Source organism: Anser cygnoides, chromosome 3 (assembly GCF_040182565.1).
Source record: "Anser cygnoides isolate HZ-2024a breed goose chromosome 3, Taihu_goose_T2T_genome, whole genome shotgun sequence".
Lineage (NCBI taxonomy): Eukaryota > Metazoa > Chordata > Aves > Anseriformes > Anatidae > Anser > Anser cygnoides.
Genome location: NC_089875.1, coordinates 37,601,430 through 37,619,530, shown reverse-complemented (window position 1 = coordinate 37,619,530; position 18,101 = coordinate 37,601,430). Strand labels below are relative to the sequence as shown.

General features: G+C 42.3%; 1 protein-coding gene across 3 annotated transcripts in view; it reads right to left on the bottom strand.

Moving 5' to 3' along the window:
- The window catches only part of AHCTF1 (AT-hook containing transcription factor 1), a 47,914-nt gene extending 30,330 nt beyond the window's left edge, over positions 1 to 17,584 (bottom strand). The window contains exons 1-7 of one of the 3 annotated variants that reach the window (XM_048052102.2): positions 17,462 to 17,584; positions 12,504 to 12,630; positions 11,049 to 11,302; positions 6,887 to 7,067; positions 5,899 to 6,106; positions 4,624 to 4,740; positions 3,274 to 3,358 (exon numbers count right to left, since the gene is read on the bottom strand). In XM_048052102.2, the coding sequence (XP_047908059.2) occupies positions 3,274 to 3,358; positions 4,624 to 4,740; positions 5,899 to 6,106; positions 6,887 to 7,067; positions 11,049 to 11,302; positions 12,504 to 12,624 (966 nt within the window). In that variant the 5' untranslated portion in view covers positions 12,625 to 12,630; positions 17,462 to 17,584. Of the gene's footprint in view, positions 1 to 3,273; positions 3,359 to 4,623; positions 4,741 to 5,898; positions 6,107 to 6,886; positions 7,068 to 11,048; positions 11,303 to 12,503; positions 12,631 to 14,243; positions 16,770 to 17,290; positions 17,412 to 17,461 lie in introns of those variants that run through there. The other 2 variants (XM_066995521.1, XM_013202123.3) reach the window with 2 other exon arrangements.
- Positions 17,585 to 18,101: the final 517 nt, after the last annotated feature.

The following is an 18,101-nucleotide window of genomic DNA, read 5'->3' as shown; positions in this document are numbered from 1 at the left end:
AAAGTCTTTAATTACTAAAAAGAAAAATGCTAAAGTTTACCTTGAAGTACGCACAGTCCATTCTATCAAGTAACTTCAGAAATAATACACACACAGACAGATGAGAAAATATAAAAGGTCTCCCTGAAAAACTAGCACAAAACCTAATTAAATCTCACTTCTTTTATGGAGGGAAACTATCCAAACAATTTTTAATAAAACGTTTCCCTGAAAAAAAAGTCCACCATTCCTGAAGTTTGTTTCATCAAATAAACTACTAAAACTAAATAAACCTGCTAGAGATGAATTTTAACTGCTGGACAATTCTGCTGTTAGATCACAGAATCACAGCATGGCTCAGGTTGGAAGGGCCCTCTGGAGGTCATCTGGTCCAAATCCCTGACCAAGCAGGGCCATCTGGAGGTGACTGGAGGACAGAACTGTGAGTGGTTACCAGAAAGATCTGCTAAATGAATCCAACTGATTTTCAGAAAATCTAAAATATGCTCATAACAGCAATTATCATTGTGCTTAGGCCCAAGTCCTTTTCATACCTTTCTGTGCATGCATCTGGATGTTTTAAAGGAAACTGCTAATCAAAATCATCGGGACTTCTCGAATATAACTTTTCTACATTATTTAAGAATCAAACATCTATGCAGCCAGGTTAAAGGGTACTATTCCCTTTGACTTAAGATTCCAGATCTTGAAGCGTAAGGAAAAGGATTGAAAGGTCAAAGGATCTTTTAGTTTATGAAATGACAATTATTTTAACTCAGCACAGAGAAGTATCACTGAATACGTGGATACCTGTACTACTTGACATTTTGAGTAACTTCCTAAAGGCTAGTTCCTCACAAACTTGGGGGGGGGGTTGGAAGTCAAACAATTCCTGCCCAAGAAAACTTCTGCAGCATTACAGCGCATGCTAATTTTTCCATTGAGGAAAGCAAATCTATGTTAAGGAATATAGGAAACTAATATAGGAAAGAAATCTTTCATGCTCCTATAAACTCAACTCAATGACCAAAGGCCAACAGCATTTTTCTGTTTACTCAAACTTCACCTGGCAAATGGGAACAATTTTTATACCTTCTGTCCCTGAAGACAAACAGGAAACTTGACTCGGACAGCTGTGTAGGCATATCTAAGTATTAAGACCTTCAGAAACTCACTGAGAGCTGTAGCACTGGCTAAAGTGACACTACATTGGTCCCTTGTGTCAACTGCAGAGCACACCCCCTTGTCCTGACCTGTCTCAGTCTTTTTTAATTTGTTGACAGTAGGTGTTATCACATCTTGGTATGAAGCTGTATGTTTACGTGGTTCATATGGAAGCTAGCTGAAGAAGTCAGCTATCTTTTCTCCCCAGCACGCCCAGCTGCTTCATTCTCTCTTCAACCACCTTGTAAGATTGGTCCCAGTTTCGCATTTCCAGAACACTTACTGGGAAGCAGAAACAGCATAGGGGTAGAATATCGCAAATCCAGAGAATGGTACCTGATACCTCTTAGAAGAATATGAATGAATTACTTGTTGCAAGGTCTGCAGAAGGTTAAGTGTCTTAAATTAACTACACCACAGTTCTCTCCGGTCACAAGCACGTTATTTTATCGCTCTGCTTATTTTTATTTTTTTTAAAGAGCATCAACTGGAATTGCTACTGAATCCAGTTTTAAAATCTGCTGAACCATTTTGATCCTCTGAGCTAAAAACTGACACGTCATGTCTTGTTCAGACAAGTAAGGTGACCAAGACAAAAAACTGCTGAAGAGTAAAAGGACCCATGTTCTAACATTAAAGCGTTGAGATAGAACAAAGTAGCCACAAGAGGAACGGACATAGACAATTTTTTTCCAAAGAAGCACACACGACATGGTACCACCTCTGCCACTGCCAAGACTGAAGCTAAAAATAACATTTAAAAGAGCATAAAAAACAAAGAAGTACAAAAAATGGAAACAGAGAAAGATTAAAGAAGTTTTCTCCTATCAACCTGCCACACCGCTTAGAGCACTGCAAGAAATACAGAAGTGAACTGTAGCGAAAGCCCTTTTAAAAACTAAAAACCCAGTAAGGGTGTGCTCTGTTCCTCTAAAGCAAGGTATATTAATATCATAACAACAAAAATCACACAAAAAAATAAGAGATGGTATCTGTATTTAGAACCTACTGAATCACTTGGAGATATTTATATCTTACCAGCGTGATAGGTAATGCTTTTTAAAGAAACACCACCTTTCCCAATCACCTATACTTAACCTACTCAAAATCAACATTTACAAATGAGGAAGGAGCTTTGCTGTACATAAGGAAAAAGGTCAGAATTTATACTCAATTTTTGCCTTTGTTCTAAACAATCAAAGGGCACAACCCCTATAAAAACAGAGTACCATGACACAAGAATCATAACTACTGAGGATACTCAATTTAAAAAAAACTATCAAAATAGGAGGAAAGAATTGCTCCAAGTAAGATGACTTGACTTAAAGGGATTTTGAAAGAGATTCAAGCATACAGAATTACGTTTTGCTAGAGACAGTCATTAAACAGATTAATCTTATTTATATCTGTTAGATTTAACCAGCATCGGTATCCAATACCTCACCTATATTTTAAACACATTATTTTTGGAGCCAGTTTTAACAATTTATATAGACTCTTTTGATCAAATCATATTACTGCTTACTGTATTCACATATTCTGCTGGCTTTAAGAATGGATTTCCTGTTAAATCTAATCAAGATGTATAAAGAAGGATCTTTATAGCTACTATGCTTCAGGATCAACACTGAAGACACTATAGGTGCATTCCCTTTACAGTCCGGCTGATGAAATACAAAAGAAAAACAACAATATAAAACAAAAGATCAGGAAAAGAAAAAAAGATACACAACTGTATTTTTAAAAAGGGTTACAGACAGAAAAGCTTATTCAAGTCTGCAGTTCGGCTAAACAAACAAAGCTACTCAAAGCCCTTCTTCTCTCACTACACGCCATTAATTTAATGTTTTGGTTAAGGATAATTTTATTTGTAAAACCTGTTTCCTCTTTGGAAATTGAGTTTATAGGAGCTCTTAGCAAATGAATCTAGTTTGAACACATGACATCTGAGTTTAAAATCATATGACTTGTTTTCAAAATGCCTGGACAAAGGTCATGACCAAGAGGAATCAGCTAAAGATGGTTGTTTTACTCAGCTCTGAATTTTGATAGTATTACCCTGCCAACTTAATTGATACTCCCTTAGAGAAAATTACTGTTGTCATATTTTCACATACACACACGTCTTACCTCATACATGACTTGTCCTGATGCCAAGCGTTTTCTGTCACCAAATGCTAACTGCAGCAGATGTAAACTCAAAACATCACCTTCACTGAAAAAGGTACAAATTATGAAATTTGATTAGAAAGCTGCTTTATAGTCCTCGTTATCATTTTTATCAGACCTAGACCAAAGTTTTCTTAATAGTGTGCTCTGGCAAAGAAGAAAAACACCACTTCCCTAAACATGACAATAGGTCACATTTAGCTCCTAAAACATAAAGGAGGAAATCTTGACACTAATAGCTCCACAGCAGCAAATGCTAACCATATAATTTGAAAGCTTCAATATGTTGTATATACTAAAAAATGTTGGAAATAGTTCTTCACAGTGAAGAGTTCTCAATCCAAACTGCTTTCAATTTAAACTTTAAAAGATTGCAACTCTGTGAACAGCTGAGTTGACAAAATAGCTTGCTAATGGTGAAAGAGGGATATCTCTCCTTTCCCCTATCACAAAATTTCAGTCCCTCTCCTGCATATACTGCACCCTTCCACATACTGGTTTGCTTCATTAGCCCAGCAGGAAACCATTTACTTTTCTGCTGAACAGGGATGGTATTCTGCCAGATGAGCTGAACTAAACTCATGGAGGTTCCAAAGACTGCTAAAACTGGCAGACAGTCATCAGCAATACTGTGACTCTCCTCCTTTAGGACAGCAGGCTGTTGTATCGGCACATTTAGTGTTCTAGATTTGCAGCCTAAACTGCTTTTAATACCACACTGTGAGTATCAAACAAATCATGAAGCAGTCATCAAGGAACAAAGGAAATAATTATGCATGCAAGCACAAAAATATAGCCACTACTGTTTCACCTTCTTTCTGAAACTCTGAGCAAAGTAGGAACTGCATGAACCCAAGGCTTCCAGAGAACTCTCTAAAAATACAGACACACATTTCTACAACAGCAATTTCAATAAATGCAGGAAACGTCAACAGTCAAAACAAAGATAAAGTATGTAAAGAAAATGACAGATTTACTAGTGCTCAAATACAGTGGCATTACACACCTAGTTAAATCCCAAACTCAAGAAAAAGACAAAGACTACAACATGATAGTCAATGTTTATTCATTCTCATGGACTGACTTCTCAGAAGTTTCAAACTACAAATGAAAGAAGAAATTTATTCTATAATAAATGGATTTCTGAGGTCATCGTTATTTTAACTAGTAGTTATTTGTTAAAAACTGTAAAAATGGCGTTGTAAGCTTAAAACCTTCTGTACTGGAGAAAACACCCTGGATATTTAAACAAAGTAAACACACATATTTTAACTTAATTCAATGAAATATAGAATATATACTCTAATTTACCTTTCTTGCGTAGATTGAACAGCCCACAAGTAGCAACAATTGCGAGGATCATTTTCAGGTTCTTGGAAAGTAACAGCATATACAGGAATCCTTCCTCCTTCAAGTTGAGAGTGGTACCTACAGGTTTAAATAAGAAAAATAAGAAAGGTAAGTCTATCAGCCAAGTTTACAGAAGAGTAGAAGCATCTTCTCAGAAGAGTACCTACATGCTTACTCTCATACTTGCATCTTGAACAAGTGATTCAAGGAAGTGACCACTTTTCAAGGACTAGTCAAGAGGTGAAAAGATTATTGTCTATCAAATGCAATAACCTGTGTTTACTACCTTTGCATAAGATAATTCAAACTAGCTTCTCCTAAACAATTACTTCAATTGCTGGGCAAGAGATGATTCCTACTTTTGTATCTTACTTAAATATAGAACTGAAAGTTCTTCTTAAAAATTTAAAACAGTGCCAAACAGAAGTAGCTTCTTGTTTCTTTACTTGGGCTATGCAGAAAAACATTCTTCTTCCAGACTTCTGAATTTTATTTGTAACTTCACAATCTATTCTTTCCAACTAGTTATTTCACCGTCTATTTACATATCCAATAATTTCTGGTTAGTCACTGCAGATTTGCTTACGTGAATCCCTTTCTAAATCTGGTCAAGTATTTCAAGAGAGATTCTTCTTTGAAATCATCCCTTAACTTTTCTATCACCCATAAATTTATGGGTCCCTTTTTCTAGTCTCCAAGCATTCTAAGCAAACTTTCATTTGCATGCATCCTTTCCTTGGTACAGACCGATCTCCTGTATCAGAGAAGGCTGAAACATAGGAAAAAATAAATTTTCAGGCACAGGTCAGCTACCGATTTTTCATGTCTCAATAGTTTCACCCTAGACACTTTAGAGAATATTGTAACAAAAAAAATATTAACATATTTCAGCCTTGCAATTTATGCCCTACTCACAGTAAATAGTTCTGAAAAATGCACTGTCTTACAAAAATCAGCTCTATCACATCTTAATTGCCAATAACCCAAACACGAATGCTTTCCACAATTCTTCAATCCAGAGGCACAATAAGGAAAATAAACATAGGCCACTGGGGAGAAAGTGGTCAACTTAATCCATGTATGAATTCATAGTTAGTTCCGAAGAGATTTTCTAAGCATTCCAGGATTATTCTAAAGAATTTCAGTCCCTGACAAAATTTTCTTTAATTTAACATATTTCCTTAAGTTAAGAATTGAGTTCTCTGCACCTCCCTGCAAGCATACAAGCCTACTTACTCCCTCTTCAAAGTTTTCATATTCCATAGTGACAGGTAGCCATCTGAAAAACCCACAGCAAGCAGATTGCTTCTGCTTATGTAGCACAGGGTTGATATTGCTGTTCCTGACGGATTTTGTACTTGAAAACAGAGATGTCGCCCCTCTCTGGTCACAGCTTCTCTTCTTTGTGGAACTTCAGCAGGAATTCCAGTGACAACTTCTAGGTCTACACACAAAAAAAAAAATCACTTGATAAAAGAATGTGTTATTCCACTTAGTATGCATGTTAAATACTGACATGACAACACTGATAATCTAATTTTACCATCCCAGGCCAAATATCCATGTATGTAACAGTAATTTGCTATTATCATTTCATATGTATTCAAAGAACTCTCTGACTCGATTGAAATTCTCACTTGTATTTCAAAACCAGGTAGAAGTGTAAACAGAAAGAATTTTTTCTTGAACTCTGTACATCAGGAGCGTGGGTCTCATGATGAAGCTATTTGAAGTGATATCAACTCCTGAAGCTACTGTTGTAATAACAGAACAGCATATGAAAACTGAATAGGTAAATCAGGTATTTCATTCATCCAAATGCATGACTTTTGATAAGTTGGATTTATTTTTTAAAATATGCCTACAATTTGCCCCCATGTTAGTTAATAGAACGAAAATACTATTCCCAATAAAAAGAGCACCTCTGACAACTTCCCATCAGACAGCTGCAGTGGCTCAGATAGTAAAATTCCTATACATCACTGGCAAGAATTGGTGACATAGTGATCTTGGTGGAAGACGGCTAGCATTTTTAACTTTAGAAAGAGCATTAAGCCACTCCCATCTTTAACCAGTTCAGGACGTCATGATACCAAACTGCCATCTGCAATCAGTAGTCTGTATGCTAGTATATTCAAAATTGGGTCTATATTGTTTACTTAAAAGACATAAGCTTTCTTACATTTAAAATGAGTGTTTCAAGTTGAAAAAAATGCAAGCTTACCGGATGCTTCTATTTCATTCTGACTACAAGATAAATCATCCAAACAAAGGTCAACCAGAAGTATATGTCCAACATCTGTAACCACTGCTGCCACTCCAAAGAGCCATCGCAGACTCTGGTGTAGGTGCTGAGTGCTCACACTGGCTCCTCCATGATTAATTATGGGTTCTATAGCAGTTACCTACAGAAAAACTGTAAGTTAATATTTAACCTGTTTGACGAGCTAAATAGAAATCATTCAACAGGGAAGCCAAAATTAATGCATAAGAAACATGCACTATGATGTAAATGCACAATCATAATACTTGAAAGCAAAGCATTGTTTTCAATTATTTCAATAAAAAAAAAAATCAGTCCTGTACAAAAATCTGCTACTGCCTCTCATTTACTGTATTTCCTACAGCTATTTAATTGAATTAATTCCAATTTAAATGGTACACTCTGTTATTACAGCTTACCAACTTCCCTTTCCTACTTAGAAATAACTAAGAAAAATTTTAAAATTAATTACAAGATAAACTTTACTGCATTTAACAGCCTTATGTAAGACAAAATAAAATCTAGTTCTCCCAGTGCTCACAGCCTATCAGCACTGTGATATAGTCTATGCCTTCTTTATGAAGTAGCTAATCCTGGAAATCATTTTCCAGGCACATTAATGACAAGAAAACCATCAGAAGTCAACATGGACTGGCCAAAGAGAATCAACATGATAAAGTTCTGTGATGAAATGACTAGACTGGTTAACAAGGGGAGAGCAGTGGATATTGCCCGCCAGGACTTCAGTAAGGCCTTTGACACTGTTTGCTGTCAGATCCTCACAGACAAACTGTTGATATATGGGCTGGGTGAGCAGACAGAGATGCAGATCAAAAACCAGCTGAAGGGCAGAGCCCAGAGGGTGGTGATCAGTGGCACAACATCAAGTTGGAGGCCAGTACCAAGCGGTGTACCTCAGAGGTCAATAGTGGGCCCAGCCCTGTTAAACATCTTCAGTGATCTGAATGATGGGGCAGAGTGTACCCTCTGCAAGTTTGGACACGCTAAAAACTGGGAGGAGAGGCTGATACACCAGAGGGTTGTGCTGCCATCCAGAGGGACCTCAGCAAGTCAAAGAAATGGGCCGAGAGGAACTTCTTGCACTTCTCATTGTTGACTTGCAAAAAGTCCTGCACCTGGTCAGGAACAACCCCAGGCACCAGAACACGCCGGGGACCAGCCAGCTGGAACGCAGCCTTGCAGAAAAGGCCTTGGGGGTCCTTGATGGACAGCAGGTTGGCCACAAGTCAGCAACAGGCCCTTGTCACAGAGAAGAGCGATGGTGTCCTGGGCTGCGTGAGGAGGAGAGCTGCCAGCGGGCTGAGGGAGGGGACCCTTCCTCTCTAGTCTGCACTGGTGGGGCCACGCCGGGGCTACTGTGTCCGTGTCTGGGCTGCCCAGTACAAGAGGAACACGGACGTGCTGGAGGGAGGCCAGTGAAAGGCCACAAACACGGTGAGGGGACTGGAGCATCCCTCCTTTGGGGGAAAACAGAGAGCTGGGGCTGTTCAGCCTGGAGAAGAAGAGGCTCGGGAGGGATCTCACAATGAACACACATCCCTGAAGGGAGGGTGCAAAGAGGTCAGAGCCAGGCTCTTTTCTGTGGTGCCCAGGGACAGGACAAGAGGCAACTGGAACACAGGAGGCTCTGCCTGAACATCAGGAATTTTTTTTGCTGCTCAGGTGACAGAGTGCTGGCACAGGCTGCCCAGAGAGGTCGTAGTCTCCTTCCTTGGAGATCTTCAAAAGCCATCTGGCTGCTGTAAAGTAGTCTGCACGCTGCTGTATTTTAAACTGAAGACCCTTTAGCACCTGCAGCACCTTCTGGGACAACACTCACTGCTATGCCAGAAACACAAACACCTGAACACTCCTGCAGCAAAGCTGTACGAGGAAAGAACATAGGCTGTCATTTAGTCTTCTTGCAAAATACAACAGAATGAAAACAGGAAGCTTTATGTCAACAACAACTTTACATCGAACCGAAAGAAGTAAGTGTCCATCACAGGGTAGTCTCTTCCTATATATTTTTTCTCTTCCTATATATTTTTCTTTCCAGTGTTGGAAAAAATAACTAAACCCTGAAGACCCCAAAGTCTCCCTCTTTGTTATGACTACACTGCCCAACAATCCACTACAGAATTTGCCTTTCAGCTGTCACAACACTTCTAATCATAGACGTATCTGCAGTTATTTAGATACCTGCATTTTGTTTCATTTTTCCTATGAATCAAATTGAATCTCCAATCTTCTCTGCTACTCAAAGCAGTATGAAAAGCATTTTGAGTATTCAAATTTTTTGCTGCACATCTTGATGACTGTTACGAGGAGAGCACAAGTACAGTACACACCTCACTGCAGCACTACCCATCGGTCAACTGTTACTTCTGATTTTTCTTTTACCATTTTTTTCATTGTACTACTGGCTCCAAATGAATCTTTTCAATTTTTGCAAAAATGTTTCTGGGTTCTAACACTTCAATTTTCTATGTAAAAGCTCCTGAAACAGCACATTTTTCCACTGTTCTCTGCACTGGCTTTTCATATCCTCCTAGACCACTGCCAGCTCATTCTGGGAATGAACAAAGACAACTCTTCTCAGCTCACTGAATCTGAATGCTACTCTTCTGCCTCACACAAACCGGGAAATTTGTGAAAATACTGTTCAATAGTTCTGAAACATACAAGCACTGTAAAATTTAATTAATGTTTTAGTTCAAATTTGCTTTTACTGGAACCTAATTCAAATAGGATTGCAGTAACATTTTTAATTTTCCGCTGCATTTTGCATAATGTCCAGAGGCAATTAGAGATGATCCCACAAAACAAAAAGCCATTTTTTTTCCTAAGTTTGCAAGTTTTTTGAATCCTTTCCTTTCTGAATGACTAATCTACTCTTGCACTAAAAGTCAGTTATACAGTCACTATAACTACACTGTATGGATACATTAATGGTTCAACATCTCGGACCAGAGTTACTATAAGCTAGTTAACCTCTACACCTAGCTACAGAAGATATACCCACAGTAAAAACAGTCCATAAATGAAGGTTCTCATTAAAACCTTAAAAAAGCAACAACTCAAACTGCAGAAAGCGATACTAAGAAAAGATTTGCATTTTACTTTTAAAAATAATCAGTGTGGAAGAATCAGAAACATTTAGGCAGATTAAATCAGGTTATACATTATATACGTGCTGGTATGAATTACAGAATAATGAAATCCAAAACAAATGGACAGTAGTCAAGAGCAAGTTTCATCTACTTGTTTTTGCTTACCTTTGCTCCTACACACAACTTAAGAACTTTATGCTCCAATTAGTAATACCTGTGCCCTATGTTGATGTAATTAATCTAATAGCAAAAAGATAGGAACCAAAACGAAAGCAACAGACCAAACATGCTTGTAATCAAAAACATTTAGGGCAGAACAGCAAAAATTCAGATAAGCTTTGGCTTTATCCCAAAATTCATAACCCTTATCGCAAAACAGCCAACTTCCCCCTGCAAGATTCCTCACATTTTCTCCTGAACAGTTTGCTGCGCCACAGCAAAACTCCCTCATACAACTGATAGCTGTAACTATATTCAAATGACTTCCATACACACCGATTAAATATGTGACAATGATCCTTCTTAACCTACTTTCATTTTCCTATTCCCAGCTCATTCTATTTAGATTTAAGATATAAAACTTCAACTTGAAATGCATGTGACTGTGCCTAAGTCACTCACTGCACAACAGCTATGGAAGTCTGAGATACTTTAAAGACAGTACTTCTGACAGAAATTAACCACTTAGGAAACATGTACTACAGACACTTCAAAGCACTTTTTTCTTTTTCAATCTGACCAGGAAAAAAAAAAAAATCAATACCTTTTTTGAACTTGGAGAATTAGATAAACTGAGAAAACCCGTTTTACTATCAGTGTAACTCTAAAGACAATGGTATTGTTAGGCCCCTCCTTTTACATCAAGACTCTCTTGCCTGGATGCTCTGAAGTTACAGTATGTTAATACAGCACAGAAAAAAATACCTCCTACAAAGAGATGCTCCAAAGCTTTTCCCAAAACAGCACATAGTAAGATAAAAGCTTTGCTTCGCTGATTAACAAGTACATACCCTTCCTGGAAGAACAACTGCTTTAACCACTCTTGATATTCCAAGGTCGTACAGACAGAGAACACTTCCCTCTGCTTCTTCCAATCCCACCAATAGCCCAGCTCTCTTCTGCCAGGAGAACTCCTTTACCACTCGAACAGTGGGAGGCTGTTCATTCACTCCACTGAAACGATATGCAGAGATCCTCTCTCCCGTCACAGAGTTCACTACCTCAAGTTGAGGACCACATGCCAACCATGCCTGGCCATTTCTCCCTGTAAGAGAAAAGAAAGCTGACTCAAGAAAATTGCCAGCAGAGGACTGAAAACAACTTCAAAGTCATCGTCCCCTTCCCTCAATAAAAGTAGCTAGCAGAGGAAGACTAACTTATGTAATTTTGGTCAACTCTTTAAAATCACCCATTGAAATCCTCAAGCAGCACACCTTAAAATTTACAACCTTATTACTTGGCATTCGCACTTGTCATCCCTGCAGCGAATGATTTTGCTTTTTGGGGATAAGGATTACAATATACTGATCCAGTCTTTACGCCATATTTGGCTTGGTTTTGCTAAAAATCATCTGAATACATAAGGATATTCAAGTCTTCAAGCATATTTCAACTGTAACATTCATTCTAGTTTATTAATTTTACTTGACATAACCCTGCTTTGGGTATGGATTTGGAATTTGAGAAGAAATTATCATAAAGTGACCATAAATGCATTAGTAAATTACAAATTTTACCTGTGCTGATTACCAAAGGATTTAGAGTTTTTGTGTCACAGAACTACCTCAAACTCAAAGAAGTATTAACTCAATTACTACGTTTACGGTCAGGTAGGTGGATTCTACCTGGTCTTAACAGAAGCCTAGAAATCCAGATAGGCACCTAGCTCTACTTTCTGATCACACAGAAAGAAAAACTATCTAATCTGCTTAGCCACTTCAGAAACTCTCACTGGATATTCACCTGCATCCCATTCAAGAGTTTGGAAATAATGGCTGCAGTGCCTAACATTCTTAGCCTCTTCTTTCTGTTTTACTCAGTTTGGAAAATATTTTTTTTCTTCTTTTTTTTGTCTCTAACATTGTAAAACTATTTCCACGTGGTATCATGATGGTCATATAGCTTGTGCTGGTGCAAATAGATATAGCCCAAGACAACACTATTACTTGAAAAATTGTTCTTTAGTTAATTAAAAATTGAGGAAAGCTCACTGATTCAGCATGTTTAAGTAAATGACTTTAATAGCACAAGATTATCTCGGCCTTCAATGCAGATTGTTACGATTTTGAAAGTTCATTCTAATATTAGCATTTTAAATAATCAAGACATTCCTTTTATCTTCTCTAAGCCTGATGCATCTCAATAGAACCAATCTAAAGCAGTTGATGGTATGACCCTATGTTTCAGGTAACCTCCAGAAAATAATGACTTTATACAACAATAACATTTTAAAGGATAAGGCTTACCTCCAGAAAACTTCCCACGCAGCACAGAATCTAGGGTTATCTCATCTTCCCCAAGTGCTTGAATAGTCACCTCAGGAAACTGCAGCAGACTGCTTGTTACCTGAGCCGTTAGGTCTTGCATTCTTCACTGTAAAGAAAGAAATAAATGCAAAAATAGACTCGTGTCAGACAAAAATTTCTGGGATTCACAGAATTTTCATCAATATACAGCAAATAATCTCTTTTACATCACGTGTAGCTCTTCTCGTAAGTAAGGGGGGGAAAAAAAGGCATTCAGAAAAAAAAGCATTGAGTTTTTGACCTTACAACAGAGCAAAGTGACAATCATTTGCTTTTCTAATGCCTATGAGACATTTCAATAAAAAAGCAATGCATAGGTATTGACAGATAAATAGCAGCAAAACAATACACTCAGCTCAAGTCTACTCGCATACTGGATAGTAAGATAGGATTTTAGAAAAATAACTTGTTTCTCTTACAGCATAAGTCACAGCTAATTTTGAAGACTAGGCTCTGGGAATAACACACTTATTAAAGGGGAAATGACTATATAAACAAACATAATTTGTATGAATTGTCCTTCTGTGGAGGATTATCCTCCAAGACCTGGGCATTGGAATAGACTCTATCTAAAGTCACAAGCCTCATGCATTTGAGAATGTGCTGCTGTATCTTCTGTCCGTATTCAGAGCCTCCACGTGAAGAATAAAGTAACATCTTGAAAAAAACAGTTTCTGGCAAAGCCAGTATTGCAGGACACTGCTGCACAAGCCGGCCAGCTTGACCACTCTGCCAGCATTCACAACTAGCACAGATAAATTCCAAGTGGGACAACTTATTCACAGTAGGTTAGCTGAATTTGCTCTTTAGTAATTACATAATCACAGAATGGTTTGGGTTGGAAGGGACCTTAAAGACCACCTGGTTCCAACCCCCCTGCCCTGGGCATGAACACCTCCCACCAGACCAGGTTGCCCAAAGCCCCATCCAGCCTGGCCTTGAGCACCTCCAGGGATGGGGCATCCACAGCTTCTCTGGGCAGCCTGTGCCAGGGCCTCACCACCATCAGAGTAAAGAAATTCTTCCTTATAACTAATCTAAACCTACCCTCTTTTAGTTTAAAACCCCTTCTCCTGTCACTGCAACCACTGATAAGAAGTCCCTCCCCATCTTTCCTGTGAGCCCCCTTTACATAATTATCATCATTTAGCAATGCCAGCAGGATGAACTTTTGCACTGCATACAGGTGCTCCAGACAGTAAAATGCTCTGTATGTCAACCAGCAGTCTGGCTTAGTTTACTCATAATGAGTGATTGAACATGTTGCATGAGTAACCCATAATGCCAAATACTAATAGAGACATTCTGGGCTTGTGAATAGCATCTTTTTAATTTCCATCAATGTCCAACTGCTTTCATAGGTTCCTTTGCAACTCTGTGATGCTGAACAAGGAGGAATGACCAGAGAATATAAGCAGGAGAAGAAATTTCAAGAGAGGAACAACAGGACAGCCAGCTGATACATCTGAAAGAACAGAAAAAGAAGGCAACCAAGCAGAAAAATCATATTCAAGACAAATACAGGATAAAGTAATGGGGATATACTGTGTAATGAACAAAGAAAGACTACTCAGCAGAGCACATGCAGAAGGAGATAAACAGAACAGATGGAAACAGGAGATAAAACAGATACCAAAAGTAGACTATGTCATTAACTTTAAAAAAAATAAGAAAACCCACCCAAAATGCTTCTCATGTAATAGGATATAATGTGTTCTTATTACTTGGGTTCTTTTTCTGTCAGCAATTGTTATCCATTTTAGAAGACACGTAAGACAAGGAGATAAAGGAAAGAAAAAGGATCCGAAACATGTAGTCTCTGTCCAGGGTCCCAGCGACTTCTACCAGACATGCTGTTCTACTCGGAATCCGGTAAGATTCTGCATTCTGACTAGGCCAAAAAAGACCCACCACCACCAGAAATAACTTCTTTGGTATTTTGCACATGGCAATTGCTTCACAGTCTGATTTACTGTTTTGTTAAAAGTAAGCTGCTGGCTTGAGGAAAGAGTTGTTTGCTGAAGGTACTCTCGTCATCCAGATCATTAATAAAAGCACTGCATTTTTTTTTAAATACTACTTCAAAAACCCTGAAGTAGCCTACTTTAAAACGTTCACCCAGTTGATGCTCCTCTAAGGGAGAACACTGATTCTGACAGCACGTATGAAGGAAGTGTAGAAAACAGCATGCAATTCAGAAAAGAACACGATCGTAGTGAATAAAACCATAAATCTTTTCTATAAATAAGCACTAACGCTTCTGAAAAACGAGTTTGTGTGACAAGCACTTCATGATTACTAAGATGGTATTTCGCAATAGTCGCACGATAGTTCTGTGGAAAAGACCCAACACACATCCCAGTAGGATAGGTGGCATTCCCAACCGCACGCCCTCAGCCCTCCTGCCTTTGCCACTGCCCCCCTGGAGAGGCCAAGAGCACAGAGGAAAGGCCTGAGCTTTGTGTGGCCACACTGGAAATCATATTTTAAGATAATCCAGTGGGGAGATTTGATTTCAAAGAACAAACAAGCCCCACAGTCACCACCGTGAAACAAAGCCAAATGGACTCCTCTTCTCCGGTGGGAAGCTCCCGGCTTGACACAGCGCCGTCCTGCCCGCAGTCCCCTCACGTGCATCCGTCCAGTGCCACCCCCCAGAAACGCCAAACAGGCAACACTCCAACACCTGCATCATTCTTGTAACCTTACATTTAATCACGCTGCAGCTACTTTAAATGCATATAGAAGCATGAAAAAATGCTACAGCACCAGGCATGCCTATGTTTCCTCTAGCAAGCCAACAAGAATTTATGACTTTTGATTTTTCCTAGACATCTGGCCAGGCAATATGGAACTGGGAAGATAAACTCCATGATAAACTATGAACAATACATATAGTGATCGGGTTATTAGTATGGTTTACTTGCATCATTCTGCTAAGTTAAACCAAGGACTGCTGGGAATCAGAGCAGTGGAAAAACATTTGCTCACAAGAATCCTGTGACTAGGTCAGATAGAGAGAGGCTAAAGGCACGAAGCCTCTCCTGTTCAGAAATACATCCAAAACTGACTGTATTTCAGCCCTCTCTGAAGACAATGACTGCGATCACATTTGTATTCCTCCTGTCTGTTGGAAACCAGATTAGTGTAAAATACCACAGGCTTACTCCATGTTCAGGAGTAAAATCAGCATCCAACCTTTCAGCTGCATCCTACACCAAAGCAGTCTGTGTACACACTGCCAATTCCTCTTTCACCCTAGGTGCTTAAAACTTCACATATCGTGAATTATTCCCAAAGACATGAACGTGTCAAAAAATCCTGAATGATGGCACGATTTTGGATTTGGGCGGGCAGAGGCAGGTGTTAGCAGCCACAGCACAGAACACGCACAAGCCTCCTAACAGACGGCCGGTAGTTAACCAGGCATTTCCAGCATCCTGGCATGCCACCATAAAACGTGTACTTCCCAGCACTTTCACAGGGACCAACACGACAAGCTGAACGGCAAAAACACGTAAGACACAGACGGAGAGGCCCAGGCTTTCGGTGACTGTCCTCCCCGTTTGAGCGTTCCGTTCTCTGCACAAGCAGAACAGCACCACACCAGCAACCGCTTGTCACCATTATTCTTCTAAAACTGCATCTGACAGCTTACTAGGTAGAAGGCACGAAATTAATAGGAGCCTGATTAAGTTCATCTCACTGCGTTAAAAAAGCAATCCCCGAGCAAATGAATGCAGCAAAACGAGTCGATGCAGTAGGCGCACGAGGAGCTGTCCTCAGCAGAGCAGGACACGGCACCGTGTGCCCCAACACGTGACAGCTGCCCGCCGGGACCGCCACAAACACCCACAGCGACAGGGTGAATAGGGCACCTGAACGACCACGTTGCACTACAGACAGGGCGCGGGATTCCTCACCAAGCCCCTAGATTTCAGAATATTTTACAAACCACCGTGAGGAAGCTGAAAGCCGAAAGCCAGCCGCCACGCTTCTCCCTACCGGCAGCACCTCTGGACCGGGCTTATTGAAGAAAGCGAGTATTTATGGTTAAGTCAGCAACTTGCAAGGGTGATGCATGCTTCGCGCAGAAATTCAGAGCGGCAGCAACATACTCGGCAGCACGCCGGGGAAAGCGGCGCTGGGGTGGAGAGAAGGAAGGCGGGCAGGTCCCGGCACCCCGGCAGATCCCCGTACCCCCGGCAGGTCCCCACCCCCAGCGGGGTCCCCGCACCCCCGGCGGGGCAGGACGCGGCCCGACCCCGTCGGACGGCCAACACCCCGGCGAACCGCGCCGCGAGGGATCAGCGGGGACGGAAAAAAAGGGAAAAAAAAGGAAAAAAAAAAGGGAAAAAAGGAGAAGGAAGGAACGCAAGGCGGGGGCAGGGAGCGGCGGGGCGGGCTCGGGGGCTGCGGGGAAGCCGCCCCCCGGCAGCAGCCGCCCCCCCCCCCCCCCCCCCCCCCGGCCCGTGTCCGCCCCCGGTGGCGCTGCCCAGGCCTCACCCCGGGCCACGTGCGGCGGCTCGGAACGGGCCGGGCCGGGACGCGGCGCCGCCGCCCGCGGGCCCTTACGTAAGGGGCGAGGGGCCGGGCCCGCCGCCGGCCTGCAGCCGCCGGGGGAGCGCCCGGTACGCGGCCGGCCGCCGCCCACCCTCCCCGCTCTCCGCTTCCCGCTCCCTCCCCTCTGCTTCCCTCCCCCGCCCCCCCGCCGCCCCGGTACGTGCCGGTGAGGCCGGCGGCATCTCCCGCAGCGGTTACAGCCGCCTCCGCCCGCCCGCCCGCACCGGGCCCGGCCGCGCCGCGCCACGATCGGGGCCTGCGCAGCCGCGCGCGCCCCGCTCCGCCCCTCCCGGCCCCGCCGCCGCCGCCCCCCCCCTCCCGCGCGCGGCACCCACCTCGCTCGCTCACCCGCCGGGCGGGGGGCGGAGGTCTCGCGAGAGTTGCCGCTGCCGCTGCGGCTGCTGCCGCTGGTGCTGCCGCCGCGGGAATTTTCAAATTCGCGGGATTGTGCCTCGGGCGGACTACGTGTCCCAGAGTGCCGCGCGGCACGCCGCTTCCGCTCCGCGCCTCCGTGCCCTTCCGCCGCGGGGCACGCTGGGAAGTGTAGTTTCTGGAGGAGCGGCGCCCGGCCTCGAATGGCGCGGGGAGAGGCACCATCTTGCCTCGGGGCCCGGCGGCCACCCCTATGGCCCGGGGTCGGCAGGAGAGGGCGATGCCAGCGCCCACCCCGGCGGCACCACCCGCCCCGCTGAGCCGCGCAGCACCGCACGCCCCGCTGCGCCCGCTATGGGCCGGCAGCAGCTCGCCCTGAGGGGCCAGACCTGTCCCACCACCCACCCAACGCGCCATGGCGGCAAGATGGAGCCGGGCAGCTGGGGCCAGACCGCCCTGTGCGTGCCCATATGGCCGCCCACGGGCTCCTGTCCTCCTGCCCGAAGCGGGCTGCAGGGGAGCTGGGCCCTCCGCAGCCACCAGCCCACGCTCACGGCAAGCTTAGCCCCAAAACCAGACTCCTTGCTACGAGTTTGTGGCGTT